Source organism: Myxine glutinosa, chromosome 5 (genome assembly GCF_964187855.1).
Source record: "Myxine glutinosa chromosome 5, kmMyxGlut1.1, whole genome shotgun sequence".
NCBI lineage: Eukaryota > Metazoa > Chordata > Myxini > Myxiniformes > Myxinidae > Myxine > Myxine glutinosa.
In genome coordinates this window covers 184,993,618-185,010,354 of record NC_136265.1, presented here as the reverse complement: position 1 = coordinate 185,010,354, position 16,737 = coordinate 184,993,618, and the positions used below count along the sequence as shown (strand labels likewise).

Here is a 16,737-nt window from a genome sequence, read left to right as displayed (position 1 = left end):
GGTTTTCCTCCTCTGTAGCCCCCTCGACGCCCATGGCCTGCCTTCTCTACTGTTATGGTCCGACCATCCAAATCCTTGCCATTCAAATCCTTTTCTGCATCTTTGGCGTCCTTTGTGTTTTCAAACGTGACAAAGCCAAACCCTCTCGACTTTTGCGTCTCCCTGTCTTTTATCAGCAGCACTTCCAAGAGTGGTCCATATTTGCCAAAGATAGAGTCCAGAACATCTTCACTTGTGTCAAAGTTCAGTCCACCTACAAAGAGCTTGCCAACATTGCCTCCATCCATGACTTGTGTGTGCTGACACTTAGTTTCAGGGTACTTGACAAGAAGTGCCTGTGCAAAGCGTGATGTCAGTACCTTCTCCTTCTCTTCAGAGTGCTTCCTACCCATTGCACGAGTCACTGCACAAGATGGAAAGATACCCGGAATCTCCTGCTCTAGATGTGCGGTGTTATTTTCCATACTGGGCTTTTCAACCAACATTGGGTTACCAGAAACTCGACCACCGGCCAAATCATTCCCGATAATAAAAGAGATTCCCTCTACAGGTAGAGTGGCTTGTAAACCTACGGTGACCGGTCCTGACACCAAATCAGACTTCAAATGGATGACATGAAGTGGAGCTTTAACATAGCCACCAACCCCCTGTAAAAGAACACTAACACCAGTTGCCGTCTTCTCTGACAATGGCAAAATGCCTTCAAGCATCAAAGATTGATGTGCTCCTGTGTCCCTCAATACCCTAACAGGTCTCTGGTTCGTTAAGTCTCCATCCAGTGACACAAACCCCTCTGAAATAAAAGGTTTGTAACCCTCTTGAACAAGGTCGTTCTGTGAAGCCGTAACTTTGGCATGGGAACATTCACAAGGCACTGTCCTCCAAGGACGATTTCTCGCATTGGCCAATGCATTCGGAGTGGTACTAGTCTGACTCCGCTCCTGATTTTTCCTTTTCAGGGCGTAACATTGGGACATCAAATGCCCAGGTTTCTTGCAAAAAGCGCAAGTAGGCCCGGAGGAAAAACTCGTGGTCTGCCTCGAGCCACCCGGAAGATAGGTCTGTCTTGGAACTGTAGTCTTCTGATCCCTAAAAGTCGCGGTATCAGATTTGTCCGCATAGTCATCTCTAGGCCGCCTGCATGAATATTTGTTCTCCGCACCTGATTTACCATAACTCCCCTGGCTAACTCTAGGTGGAAAGTTAGGTTTGTGGAACCCCATCCTGTGTATCAAGGCATAGTCATCTGCCACGGTTGCTGCCTCATACAACTCTGGTACTTTCTTTTCATCCAGATGTACTTTAATGTCCACGTGGACACACTGTTTGAATTCCTCCACCAAGATCAATTGTCGTAACAGGTTGAAGTCTTTCCCAATCTCCTTCGAGTCACACCACCTATCAAACATTGTTTCCTTTATTCTGGCAAACTCCACATGGGTCTCACTCTCCGTCTTCCTGGCATTCCTGAATTTTTGTCGGTTAAGCTTCAGGGACCAATTCATAGGCTTTGAGAATGGCTTTCTTCACTTTCTCATAATCTGCACATTGGTCAATCGGTAAGGCCGAATAGATATCTTGAGCTTTACCCACCAAAACACTTTGCACTAACATAGTCCAGGACCCCACAGGTCATTTTAGCATTTGAGCCACTTTCTCAAAGTGTAAAAAAAACAAACTTGGCTACCTCCTTTTCATTGAAGGGTGGAACCAGCCTCACATGCCTACCAACATCCCAAGTGTTCTGACTAGTTGTCGAACTAGCCGGCATGGATACTACTTCTCTCCGTTCTCCCATTAATTCCAGCCCTTGAGTTTAAGTTCCTTCTGATACTCCATGTCACGTTCCTTTAACTCCCTTTCGACTCTCCTTTCCTCTGCTCTCTCCTCTGCTCTTCTTTCTTCTTCAGCTCTCCTTTCCTCTGCTCTTCTCTCCTCGAGTTCTCGTTCCTGTTCTACTCTTCTTTCCTCGAGTTCTCTTTCAGCTCTCCTTTCCTATGCTCTTGTCTCCTCGAGTTCTCGTTCCTGTTTTGCTCTTCTTTCCTTGAGTTCTCGTTCCTGTTCTGCTCTTTCCTTTTCTGCTTTCCTTTCCTCTGCTTTAACCTTTCCTGGCTCTGCAGTTGCATCTCCATTTTCCGGAGCTCCACATTTTCTTTTTCCTCGGGTAACCAATCCAAGGCTACCTCTTTTCATTTTCCTTGTCCCACCAGAGATTCTACCACCAATGTCTGCATCTCTGCTTTCTTCATATGAGCTGGGACCTCCAAGTTAAAATATTTGGCCAATATCAAGAGTTCCGATCTTTTTAACGCTTGGAACTGTGCCTCATTAGGGGATGCCGCAAACTTTTCTACGTCAAACACCATGGTGACTATCAGTTAACACCTGTTAACCTTCACACAAAAAAATTCAATTTTTTTTTTTTTTTTGAAAAATTTGGAAATGTTAGAACAATTCCAAATTTGGGAATTTTGGGAATGTTAGGGATTTCTATCCCAGACGAGTGTTAGGGAATTTAATCCCGGGCGAGGATGTTAGGAATTTTGTCAGCAAAGACGAGCCCCCAATTACTGTTACGTGCTCCTCCCCAAACCCCCTGGTCACGGTGTACCTCCGAGCCCCGAGAGGAGTCACGGCAGAAAGATGTGTTATTCTGTATGTCAAAGATCAATGGTGAAACCACACCAATTGTTACCAACAAACAAGTATTGTATTAAAATCGCACAAGAATAACAGTACAACAACAATAGTAATCAATTGTACAACCAATATATATTTCCTATGATGGTACCATCAGGTCCGTACAATAAAACTCACTGTGCTCCAAGTAAGCGAAAAGAAGAACATTCCCAATGTCTCGATTCCCGGCTTCAAGCCAAAGTTGGTTCCGGTTTCAAGCCAAAGTCGATCCGCTCCAGCGATCTCAGAACGATGTCCAATCGAGACCAGAATCCCGTTCGGATGACAGTCACAGTCACGCGGCCAAAGCTGCGCAAAGGCGCCCTCAAGGCGACTGGGAAATCCAAAGGCGCCCTCCAGGCGACTGAGAAATCACACCCTCGGGTATGGACGTTTCACGGCTCCAAACCGGCGAACAGCAGATTTACCTTCAAAATCCACGTTACACACACACACACACACACACACACACAAGATAAACGTCTGGATGCGGTGAAAATGGTTGAAGCGAAGCGAAAAACCTTGCGCGATGCGCAAAACACGCGAGTCAAAATGGCCGACGGCCCGTTCTCGAGGCATAACGGCACGACGACGATTCTCCTCGGAATCAACCGCCAAAACCTGACACGCAGGTTGATCTGTCACAGCGATAACAACTCTGTCGCAAGAATCCCTTTCCCGGGAAACCCGAAGTTCGCTAGTGACCTCCGTTCGTCAACGTTTGCTCCAGACCTCGAAGCAGCTAGGCTTCTTGTCCGACTCCACTCGCTCCGCCTTCTCGTCCTCTTCTTCTTCGTCGTCGTCCGGTTCCGGTTTCATTTAAAACATTAACTTTTTTACCTTTTGAAAATAGTAATCTCTATTTCCCTTGTAAACTTGAAATTTCCCTTGAAAATAGTAAACAATGTTTACAGTGGATGAACACCACAACAACGGAAGTGACGAATCCGTAACAGGATCTAGACGCGGATCTTCACCAGAATTGAATCAATTCGTCCTCGTCACACACCAACCTGCCCCCAAAATTTTGTCCGAATCTGTCAATCTCACAGACAGACATAGATGAAAACATAACCTCCGGTAATAAAATCCTTACATGAGTTTTTGTATTGTCCAACCATTGAGCGATTAAAAAAAAAAAAAAAAAAAAAAAAAAAATTGAGCGATAATAAAATAATTATACTTCCATGTAAGTAGTTTTGCCCAAGAATGTTTATAAGCAGTGTGGAGAATCTGATCCTCCAAAAGAGGATTGCTGAAATACTGGGAAGTACTGTTATGAGTAGTTGTAGGAAGAGAAACATATACAGTACATACCGATGTTGATCAAATAAAACCAGGACTTGCATTCCTATCTGGTAAAAGTACACATAATTTTATTTACTAATTTTTTGGGGGATGGGGGCGGTTAGGATGGGTTGGGGGAATAAAGAGTACAGGACACCCAATAACATTTTGTGGCTGGGTGTTGTATTCTTCAATCATCATTGTTCAAGAAGGGTTTCAGTTGAGGTCTTTAAATACCTTTGGTGTTGCTCAGAATTTTGCAATCTCAGACAGAAGTGAATGAACAATTCAAATCACCCAGTTACGCAAGCAAGACAATCAAGCTGGATTATTGAAAAATGTATTTTCAAAATTGAAAAGAAACACGACATGCCAATTTATATGCACTTGGTGAATATAACAAACTTGCCAACTACATATGCTGATTTTAAGCATTATTCTGTGACGGTGAGCGCTAATATTGTGAAACACATCCGCGGCCATGCTATTTTCTCTGCTTGTGGGATTTTGAACCCTTGCCAGAGGCTTCATTCACACAGAGGGGTTGCAGTATAGAATATTAGGACAGTGACGTCATGGTGTTGCTGCAGGTTGGAGAGTGGACTATTATCATCTTCATTCCAAACCGCAAAGCTGTGTCCTGTTAGCGGTGGTATAATAAGGAAATAGACAATGCGTTTGTGGGGCGACCCATGCTTATTCATCACAAATCGTGCAGCAATGGCTCGGACACTATTTTTTTGTCCTTACTATTCACAATTTACCATCTATATTTAAATTTTTGTTTAGTTATTAACAAAGGAGACCAAATCTTGATGTCCTTTGTTGATTTCCAAGAATATAACAGAGGTTTCCTGACTGCAGCAGAGAGTACCAACACCATCAGCATCAACAAAAGGAATATGGGAATGATTAATAAACCACTGAACTCACAGTAATTCAACAAAACAAGACCATAAACCATGTTTTCTGCACCAAATATATAATTTGTTGTTGTTTTGATAAATACTTCACCTGGTTCTCATCTTCTTAATGAAACTCCACGTTCGTGTTAACAATGGGAAGCAAAAAAAAAAACCATTAAAGAATAAGTAGAAACTATATTCATAGTAACTTGTGCAACAAAGTTATTTTTCACAGAAGAAAAGGATTTCCCTGACAGCAATATATAACATTTGGTTATAAATGATCCCTGCCTGGTTTGGGGTTTGTCAATTCAACCAAAACGGCTGTTGGTAAGGAAAAACAATTCTTCAGTTTGATCTCCTTTTTTAATGTAATTTAAAGACAACAATTACATACGTTGAAAGCCCTTTACCACCATCACATCACCTGGTGTTGGCCTCATGGTTGGGGTGGCGGGCTTGGGATTCTAAGGTCCTGAGTTCACAAGAAACACCACCATCATATCCATCCTCTCCGTTTTATAAGTTGATGCTATGTAACTGAAAGGTTAAATTAAATCAAAAAGTTGAAAAGATATGTATCACCTGAATAATATTACGACGTTATTGGAGGATTCAACAGAATCAACAGCTGCTGCCTATAACTGGTTGTTTCAAGAAAATTATACGACGCTAGAATACTAATTCAGGAGTTCAGGCACAACAGTTCTCTGTCATGTTGGGTAAACGGAGATCAGACATAGGTGCCAACTCAACAACCATTTCCTTTCCTGTATGGCTGCCATTAACTGAGATGGTTGCATGACCTTAATGATGCACATCACCATAACTTACCATGACTGCACCTGGCAGCAGCAAGATGGGAATCATACATCCAGAATTCATACCACCCCGTGTATTGTTCGAACAGTCTCAAACATCAACTTGCTTTGAGCATTCATCTCATTGTGAAGTCCAGTAAATTAATCACGGAGGGTTGTGAGCAATTAAACACATGAATGGAGTCTGGTGCAAGAACGGCAGGTGCACACTTTTATGGCGGCAGGAAACCCATTGCTGGAGTGAAGCAGAATAGTTTACAAGAGACTTATTGTGATGGACGAACTTGCCGACCTGATCACTTGCTCGTATCTTTGAGAAAGACTTTGCACTGGCAGTTGTAAACATCACCGGCATCAATGTTGCCAGTCTAGTTATCCATAGTTACCAATTCTAAGGAAGAAACCATGGCAGTTTTCCCTGTCAGTGCTCTTCAGGTTAGGATTTCTCACTTCAAATGACCACATTCAGAGCACGTCACAGTTGTGGCTTAAAAAATAGTCATAAAGAGAAATAAAGGATGTGTAAACAAAATAGTATGAATAGAAGTGACATACTTGCTCATTACCATTCATACTACGATATGAAAACTTGCAAAATGTTTCATTTTGTCATCATGGCAAGTCAAGGAAACCATGAAAATCCTTGATTGCCATATTCTACCAAAGTAATATACTCATAATTTGCTGTAATCAAAAAAGGGAAAATATTTCACAATTTTAACATGACTTTATGAGATGGTGAAACTTTACGATATATATATATAGAGAGAGAGAGAGAGAGAGAGAGAGAGAGAGAGAGAGACAGAGACAGAGACAGAGACAGAGGGAGAGAGAGAGAGAGAGAGAGAGAGAGAGATATGCGCCACATACTCAAAAGTTTGACATGTACTCGTATACACATTTCTTTAAAAAAATTGCTTATGCCCATGGAAGAGATTTAAGACGAATTCTGAATTAAGATTTAATAATGACATTATTTCAGTGTATTACAGCTATTCCACCATTAAAAGGAAACTATTCGATGATATTTACTGTCCCAAGCTCCTTGAAGGAGTTGCAAGGCCCCCATTACAAATCATGAACGTTTATGTGGCTGAGAACCAACTCTTGGCAGGGATTTGTAATTTTGCCAGGGTGCCAGCACACAATAATAGCAACATACTCATAGACACGGTGGGAAGTGGCAACCTCTGTCTTTCTCTTGTGAAACACACTCTGACGCTCTGGGAACGTTAACGTCCACCAACAAATGTTAGCAGATGGAACACCCAGCTTAAGATGCATTTGAAGGAAACCACGCCCATTCCATAACTGCCTGTAAAGCATCAAGGTGAGTTGATAGTTCGATTAAGAATCAAACCCAGACTAAGCAGTTAAAAAGCAAATGTGCTGCCTTTGAGCTCTCCTGCCAGCTTCAAAATATTCTACACCAAAGTTAAAAACCTCCGACATGACCAAATCATGGACAGGAACAAAGTAGAAAGAAATAAGAAACAGGAAAATAGTGTAAAGTTATAGTTGTGTTGTATTTTTTTAACATAGATATCTCTACTCAACAGTGTGGTGAGACAGAGATAAGGAAAGAGAGAGATGAAGATAAGGAGAGAAATAGAAGCCTATAAAAAGAAAGAAAGACAAAAAGAAAGAGAGAAAGAAAGAAAAAGCGAAAGGCAAGGCCAGAGAAAGGGAAAGCTAGAGAAAAAGAGAAAAACGCAGAAAGACAGAGAAAGCCACCTTTAGAGGCCATTTTCCCCAGGAGAGCCAGCCGGAGAGCCAGCGGGGGTTGGCCTTTTTTGGGCACCGTGGTCCCCTTTTTTTTGAAGCAATGTTTTATGGCCGGATGCCCTTCCTGCTGCCAACCCTATTAGTCGCCTCTTGCGACACACAGGAAATTACCAGTTAACTGGTACTCAATTTGCCGACATCGGAAGGATGACAGGCTGAGTCAACCCCAAAACAAACAACCAACAGGCATTTTAAGGCCATTTTCCCTGCAAGAGCGAGGGTTAGCCTTTGGGTCCCCATGACAATCTTCTCCATTTTGCACTATTTTCTGCATCTCCCCTTGTTAACCCCCTTGCCCGCATTTCTTCTTCCACCACCTTTAGCCAAGTCTTTCTTGGTCTTCCCCATCCTCTACTTCCTTCCACATTCATTTCCATCACTCTTCTCAACCAGTCACTTTCATCCTTCCTAAACACATGACCAAACCATCTCAACCTGTTTCTCTTCACAGCATCAATCACAGGCTCTATTCCCATCATCTTTTGAAATTCATCATTTGTCTTCCTCTCTCGCAACCATACTCCACACATCCACCGAACCATTCGCATTTCCACCCTTTCCAGCCTTCGTTGCTGCTCTACGTTCATTACCCATGTCTCGCTCCCCTAAATCATAACACTTCTCACACATGCAGCATACACCTTTCCCTTCAGCTTCAACGACACTCCCCTCCTCACCAGCACACCACTCAGTTCCCGAAACTTCTTCCATGCACATCTCACTCGAGCAACCGTTGCCGGGTCTGATCCACCTTCTCCATTCAGCATGTCTCCAAGGTAACAAAATGTTTTCACACCTTCCAGCTTCACGCCGTGTCCAAGATCCAACTCAACATTTCCTCCATTTGCAGCTCCCTCTGTGCACACCTTACACTTGAATGTAGCTGCCACACTGGTTAATGAACCTCTCAGACCACTACATTTTTGATGAACCCACTCAGCGCACACTGTACATTGAATGGAGTTCACTCCGACACCCTTCCTGCACACAGCACACGGCCACTTCCAAGTTCTTTCCACCTCACCACATGCTTTACCACTTGCCATCACCTTCGTTTTTCCAATATTCACCTTCAGACCTTTTGGCTCCATACATTCCTTCCACTTGTTCTGAGTCAACCCCCCTGGTGTTAATTCAGCGATTGACCAGGGATTCAAACGCAGGATCCTAGGATCCCAAGCTGACACCCTAACCACTAAGCCAACAGCAGGCTTGAAGAAAGACAGAGGAGAAAAGGAAAATAATATAATGGATTTATCTACAAGAGAAAAGATAAGCAGAATTGTCCCACCAAAATAAACCATCAATTCTAAATAGCTGTAAATAATTTGTTCAGATTGTTGAGTGCTTGGTAAAAGGATGAGATATAGAGAGGGTGAGAAAGACCAAAGATGAAGATCCATTAGTGAAAGTGTGCAAGATTAGAATTTCAGCATTGGTCAGGTAAATATACTTATGGCCTTTCAGGTATCGGTAAGACAACGTCACCTGCACACTTTATGACACCTGAGGTATCCTGAAGCACAGTGAAGTAGGATGCCTCCATTTGCATAACTAACACATGATCAGTGACACAATCAATTCACAATAATTTGCACTAATCATTCAATAGAACGATAAACCAGATGTTATAAACTCAACCAAACTGAAAGAGACAAAGATGGATACTCGCAAGACGCATGCGACTTTGCAAGACATGTGCGACTAAATGCAACCAAAAGTCTCAAAATTCAAGTCATGTCGATGAATATAAGTTCACAACATAATTCTTCTAGTTTTCTCATAGACAGAAAGCAATTTCGCAAATTCAAGCAACAATTATATATACATAAAGTAGCCTGGACAGATTCAGGCAGACACATAAAGAAGAAGAAGAAAAAGAAGACAGAGGTATCATACCTTCATCACCAGGCATCAGGTTACTCAAACCTGAAAGAAAAGAAAGAAAGAAGATTCAGAAGGCAGACAGAAAATGCAAGTGTTTCAAGTGTAACCAAATCTTACTCATGTCCTTTATCAACATCATCAAAAGACTGAACTCGTGACTATTGTATTGGAAGCTTATATTATAATCAGTGTCATTATGCACTTGTCATTTATACTCAACTAGTAAAAGGCGGTCAAAAATGATGGGTTGGAACAGTTTATTCGACGGTGCAACCGCGTGAGCATGCCAAAGTCTGAAACCTGTTACCTGGGCCTCGTGGCAGGTGTGATTATATCTTATTTATTAATTAGACATCCTACGGACGGACGTAAATGAACATACGTTTTACTCTGTGCGCGTTGCACATCACGTGCAGTGAATTTCACCACCCTCTGCATTGTATTTATTGTTATTTACAAAAAACACTTCTGTGCACCGCCGTTGAGGCTTTGCTAGCAAGCCACCATCTACAATTCCAATAGAAGAGCTATAATTACTCTTTTATGTAAAATGTTTTTCGAGTTTGTTTTATCCTCAAAAATAGACCGTAGTGAACACACATTCGTGTTAAAAGATTGAACTTTAAAACCTACCCATATGAAGGGGGACAGACATCTGTACAAACACACAAACTGACATTGTGTTTTATATCTACTATATAAGAGAGCTGTTGGTCTGTCTGTGTGTCTGTGTGTCGCCATTTTTCTCAGAGATGGCTGAACGGATCTTCGATCTTCCGAACGGACAAAAATTTTTTTTGTTTTTTTGGGGGTTTAATGTTTTTTAATAATCGCTCAATAGAGGCTGAGACTTTTAAAATAAATGACAGTTCACATTCGCATAAATAAATACAAAACAATCACCAGACATTTGAACACAAATAAATCAAAAAATTCTGGGAGTGTACAAAGTTGGTAGGAAGGCTTCTTCTTCTTCCTGATAGGCATCAAACTTAACTCAAAAACGTCATGAACGGTACATTCACCAGCATATATTCAACAAAAAGGTAAAATGATGATTTGACATTTGTGATAGATTCTGATTTGGATGTAATTGCTTTTCCATTTTATTTGCCCTCATTTCAAATATGTTAATGTTTCTTTTTCGCTTGGGCAACGCTGGGTACTCCAGGTATAAACACTTATATACTTTACTCGGGATACAAATACAAATACAACTTTGTCTGGGGGTGTGGGGGGGGGGGGGGGGGTAACATAGGCTATGTGGCCGCGGCCTCATTCGGGGGTGTGGGGGACGTACATTTTCAATGTAAACGTGTACCGTGTAGCGCCACCTGGTGATGGTGGCAGAGAATATTACAATTTCCTTTTTTACCTGTCCAACACTGAGGTTATAAAGCACTCTTATTTAATGGGAAAATTTTTCCTTCTTCCTTTCCCCACCTACCCCAAAATGGAGGGGCCTGTCAAAGCCACCCACCTGCCAAAAGATGTATATGTAGTATATCTTTGCCCCCTTCCCTCAATTCCCCCTCCCCTCCCCTCACCTGCCCCCCCCCCCTTCCACTCCACCCACTCCCTTCCTCACCCCTCCCTCTCCTGCTTCCACACCCCCTAACCCCAGCAACGCTGGGTACTCTTGCTAGTGGTAGATAATAATAAGAAATTTCATGTCTCACTTTTCCATGCGCATGCAAACGCACACACACACACACACACACACACACACACACACACACACACACACACACACACACACACACACACACACACACACACACACACACACACACACACACCACTCATAAAAACAGGCTATGCGGCCCCGATCGAAGTGGCAAGGATAATATATTGGACGGGATGCTAAATGATACATGTAGTGACACATGGAGTTGGAAGAAAGCGAGCACGAGTGGTCACATCGTGGTGGACATAACCCATGGTGCGAACAACCGAGTGAGCTTCTGGGAGGCCTCGAGTGGTGCAATGGAAGCCCCATTCGTGACTCTCAATGTGACGAGTGTGTTGAAGAGTATTAATTAAAAAAAACTCTGAACAAAGGTCACATGCCCCCAGCAGAGAAAGCTCTGTGAAGTCTGTGGGGACACACCAGGCAGCCGGGGTGCATCCTGCTAAGAGAGACAGCTGCACCTTCCCCAAAAAGAGGCAGAGTCCTGCATCAAAGCACAAAGCTGCAATGGTGCTGCCTATCTCAAAGGAAAGATCTAAGCAGGACAGGAATGAAAAAAAATAATGAAAGCTGGAATGCTGAGGGGAGGGAGAAGATCTCATGCACCAAACCAAAACCAACGAATAAAAGCTCCAACAATTGCAAAAATATAAAAAATAGATGAAATACCCGCAGATATATAGTGAAAAGAGTCAGACAAGTGTAGGTTCTGCAAGATAGAAACAGAAAGCATGAGTCCCCTCCTATTAGCATGTAAAAAAAACTCATGTCAGAACAGCTGTACACCCAAAGGCACAACAAGGTATGTGGAGTAATCCACTGGCAAATCTGCAGAAATTTCAATATCCGAGTTCCACAAAACTCATGGAAACATGAACCAAAAGCAATCATTGAAAGCAAGGACATAATGTTCGCGTATAACCTGATGATCCCATCCAGTGTGAACAAAGAAAACAAATTAAATAGGCTCTTGCAGGACGTTGGTGCTCCTATGGTTGCAAGCTAGTACGCGGAAGCAGTAAGAGAAAGAGAGTGGCAATTATACGTGTGGGAAAATTGCATGCTTGGTCAGGGTCACCCGGATAGCTCAGATGGCAGAGCACTGGTATGGTTCACCAGAGGACCTGGGTTCGATTCCTGGGCTAGGTGTGTAATTTTCCCACATATGCCAATTAAATAAAGAAAACAAAGCATTGCGACCAGACATAGTTCTCGGACACAAAAATGAAAAGACAGCATTGTTGATTGAGATATCAGTACCCAGCGATGTTGGCCTAAATAATGCAGAAATCAAGAAAACGACAAAATATCAGGACCTCAAGAATGAAGTGAAAAAATCCTGGTAGCTAAAGAGTGCTGGAATTGTACCAGTGATAATTGGGGCAACGGGAATGATAAAGAAGAACCTCACAAAGATCTTAAAAACCATCCCTGGGAGCATTACCCAAAACAAAATACAGTTGGAGGCTGTACAGGGCTCAGTGACGACCCTGAAAAGAGCCCTTGGAACAAAACTTTGAGAACACAACTTCTCATCATAGCCAATGAATCACGATCCTTCACCGAAGTGGGGGTGGATACTTTGAGTTCTGAGAGGACTCCATTCCACCTTTTAACACCCAAATTATAGATTGCGTTTATCCGGGAATTACCCAAATTACAACCAACGATGCACACTAACACATGTAATACAGCATAATCCTTTTGTACTTTTCAAATTAATCAGGTGAGGTATGGGAGTATGTTCCAGAGTAGCACGTCGTAATGTCCACTTTCCGCAGGTACTCCTGGGGCCTCAATTTAGCCATCCCTCAGGCAATTCCCAGCCAATCCCCATCTCCTCGAGTTCGAGATATCACTCAACCTGCTGCAACCACGAGGCATGTGGTCAGCCCGTTGACCTCCTCCACTCACAAGGCTCCCTTGTTGACGATCCTGCTCACCAGATCCTCTCATCAGGAAAACGAGCCACATGTCCACACATCCGCAAATGGTGCACATGGACTATACAGGTAACAAATCTCATCTAAGTCACTCTCAGCAAACACTCTTAGACACACAGTTTGACCAGCAATAGCCAAGGGTTCACCGAAGAGACCTGGTACTGCAGGAGTTAAGTCTTTGTCTCAGATCCTTGGTAAGAGTCCAGGTCTCACATCCATAGTGCATGGCTGGAAGCCCCAAAGACTTAAAGACTCAGACTTTCCTCCTCCTGCACAGATACCGACAGCGCCACACCCCATAGTCCAATGAATCCATGACTCCCCAGGCCCGAGCAAGATGTCGATTGACTTCAAGCTCACAACATGCAGATACACGGATGTAACTGCCAAGGTAAGTGATTCTCTCTGTAAACTCAACAATCTTGCCACAGACAAGTACAGACAGGATAGCAGCATCCAAGATGTAATTGAAAGCCTGGATCTTAGTCTTGACCCAGAATACCCATATCTCAGTGGCTCCGACTCCTCATTCAGCTCCTTGAGTGCCCCTGTAAGGATTTCCAGAGTCTCCACGAAGATGACTGTATCATCTGCAAAATCAGGTCATCATTCAATCATCATTCCCATATGATGCACCACAATCAGATCTCTCTGACATCCTCCCTAGAATCCAGTCCAAACAAGTGTTGAAAAGTGTGGGGGGCAGTACACACTCCTGATGAACTCCAGTAACAACTGGAAATAAGTCAGAGATAGAACCACCACACCTTACAGTACTCTCAGTACCAGAGTATAGTTTAGAAATCAGAATGATCAGTATTGATGGCACCCCACGAAGGTACTTCCAAACCTCCCAAAAGAGAGTATCCCAATTCATTGAGTCGAATGCTTTGAGCACTCCGGTAGACCCTGCAGTTCCAGAGCAACCTCCAGCGACCATTATCGAGAACGTGATCAATCTTTGCCACACAACCGGCATCGGAGTGCCAACTCCAGCGATGTGGCTGTGGATGCTGAAATCATGAAACAGCTATCCTAAGTCCATGACATCTTGCAAAGTCAAAGAGCTTAGTGATATTCTGGCTCCTGATTACAGACCCATGAGGACCAACATATGTCTCATAGCCATCCTATCCGTGCCAGTGGATGCATCCGTTTGTTTGTATGTAGCGCAAAGCTGCGGGTGGTGGAGGGGGATTGAATGGGGAGTCAAAAAGGAGAACTGGGTCAAAAAATAAAAGAAAAACTGATCAAGAAAAAATAGGAAGAGCCTACCTCTCTCTCGCCCAAAACACGTTGGTGTTTTCTCAGTTGTCTGACACATCTCACCTGGTTTTGCACTCCCTATAGCTTCAGCCCTCTACTTCTCTCTAATGATTCCTGGATAAACGCATAGATCCAGCAACCCCATCCCTGGCAGCCTTGACAAAAGCACAGACTGTTTGTTCATTTGCACACCTTTGTCAATGTTTTCTCACCCTCATGGAATTTCCTCATCAGATCAATGCAATCATGTTCTACTCTCTGATGCCTCAATATTTCAGCTCACCACCAACTCATGTCCATGTTACCCTTCCTAACCTCCTACACTACATTAAACCCTTTCTTTCAAACTCTGTTTTAAAGTATTCCAATACGAGTTTACCCATATGTTTCTGTTAACTACTTCATCCACTGCCTGTTTACTGTTCCATAATACATAACTGTAATTTAAACAAAATTCTGTCAGTAAAAGCAAATTAACACGCTGAGAAGCAACTCCTACACCATAGTTTTTTGTTAAAAAAAAAAAAATATCACAACTTCAATATTTTCAACAGCATCCAATAAGACAACCAAAAATGGGCATACAAATAAGGCATTCTACTTTTTACACTTCAGTGTGAAATACATCATTGGAATAATGCGTGCACAAACCAAAATGACCAAATGGCAGTGTAATATGACTGACACTTCCAAAGGCTGGTGATTTTTGACTGTCATGCTTTAAAAATCTTCAAAGGTCTGTTTAGAGAAAGCTGGTCTCCAAAGATGAACGATTTGATGCTGCAAAATGGGTTATGGTCAATTTTGTGTGGTCATTAACTTTAGTTGGCAAATCAAGCTTTTATATGTAGGAATAGTATGTATTATATGTAGTATAATAGTATTTATATGTATGTAGGATAAGTAGGAATTCTTGAATGAGCAACACACAACCCTAATGATGAATCCACTAAAGGCTGGTAATTTCACCCTTAAACACCACATTTTTAACAGAGATGCATAATATATAGATCTCGGCCACCAGCTATGTACAGCAAGACATCAGATAGAGCCCCATTACAGCAATTACTGCACAATCTGTGAACAAAAAACATCGCCTTCTCGGTAGGCACACTGTCGAATGTAGTGCTAAAGAACAGCGAGCAAGGAAAATTGTGGTTGGGAATGAAAGAGCAAAAAAGGAGGATTTCCAACCTTAAGCATCATCATGACGTCATCACAATCACCAAAATGTGAAGCTTATGGGGCACCTGCAGAGCTTTTAACACATTTTTTTTTATAATTAGAAACGCTGTAGGAACCCTCCAGGGGAAACAAACAATCAACATCTTTGTGATGTTGAAGTCAAGATAACCAAATCAAGGAGCGAGAACCTCCATAAATATACATATATACAGTCACGTGAAAAAGTAAGTACACCCCATGTAAAGTTTTGACCTTTTCCAACATATTTCCACATACAGCTATTTGATCTTCATTTCAACAATATCGATAGATAAAGGTGATATAATATAACAAATATCATGAAACATTTACATTTTGTAGTCCATTGTATAATTTAAATAAACATAAATGCAAATTTCGCATGTGGAAAAAGTAAGTACCATGCTCCACCAGGAGACTCATCCAGAAGACATGGTCCACACACCTCGGACAACCACAGCACCACGGTGACCTCCAGACTACCCAACTACATCACCATAACCTCGCGTCCCGAATATTGGTGCCGTCGCCCCCGTAGCCAGTTGAAGGCAGTGTCCTGCTACTCTATCAATTTTTATCCCAGCCTCTAACACTTTGGTCTAACACACATGGATCAATAATAGTGCCACTATGCAGTGACCACCATGGCCTCTTCACAAAATTCACCCTTAAATTTGCATCTCACCCTCAGATTACCAGTGCCAATTATTTTTCACAATTCACTAATTTCACCAAAGAAAGGTGTTTCTCCCTACACCTGCCAGCCAAGCATAGCCCTGTATGCTCGGCTCGTTACAAATTCCAAATTCCATCCCATGGCTCTCTTCCTAAGCCGAGAGTCCACAAATCATAACAGAACATCTGTGGAAGATCATTCTAACACCATCACATTCCACAGATGCGCCAATGGTTGTCTTGATGCGCCAAATTAATATATATACACATAGTCATGGCCAAAAATATTGGCACCCTTGCACTTTTTTCAAACAACTCACAATTTTCTTGAAAAATAAGTAGAAATTGACAAAAGTATTTGGTCTCCACAATACTTTATTTCACTGTTAATATTACATAACCTTGGTTTTTGATTCAGAACTTAATATATCGTTTTAAATCAGAAAATAAAAACAAATGGCATTAACAAAATTAATGACACCCTAGACTTAATAATTGGTAGCTCAGCCTTTGGACAAAATAGCTGCAGCCAAGCGCTTCCTATATAGCCATGAATGAGCTTCCTACACCTCTCTACTGGAAGTTTGGCCCATTCT

General features: G+C 42.3%; 1 protein-coding gene across 8 annotated transcripts in view; it reads right to left on the bottom strand.

The window, feature by feature from the left end:
* LOC137413498 (neurexin-1-like) overlaps positions 1-16,737 on the bottom strand; it is a 1,626,023-nt gene that overhangs the window by 1,522,270 nt on the left and 87,016 nt on the right. For all 8 annotated transcript variants that reach the window (XM_078779254.1, XM_078779246.1, XM_078779249.1 and 5 more), the window contains exon 3: positions 9,377-9,406. In XM_078779254.1, the coding sequence (XP_078635380.1) occupies positions 9,377-9,406 (30 nt within the window). The remainder of the gene's footprint in view (positions 1-9,376; positions 9,407-16,737) is intronic.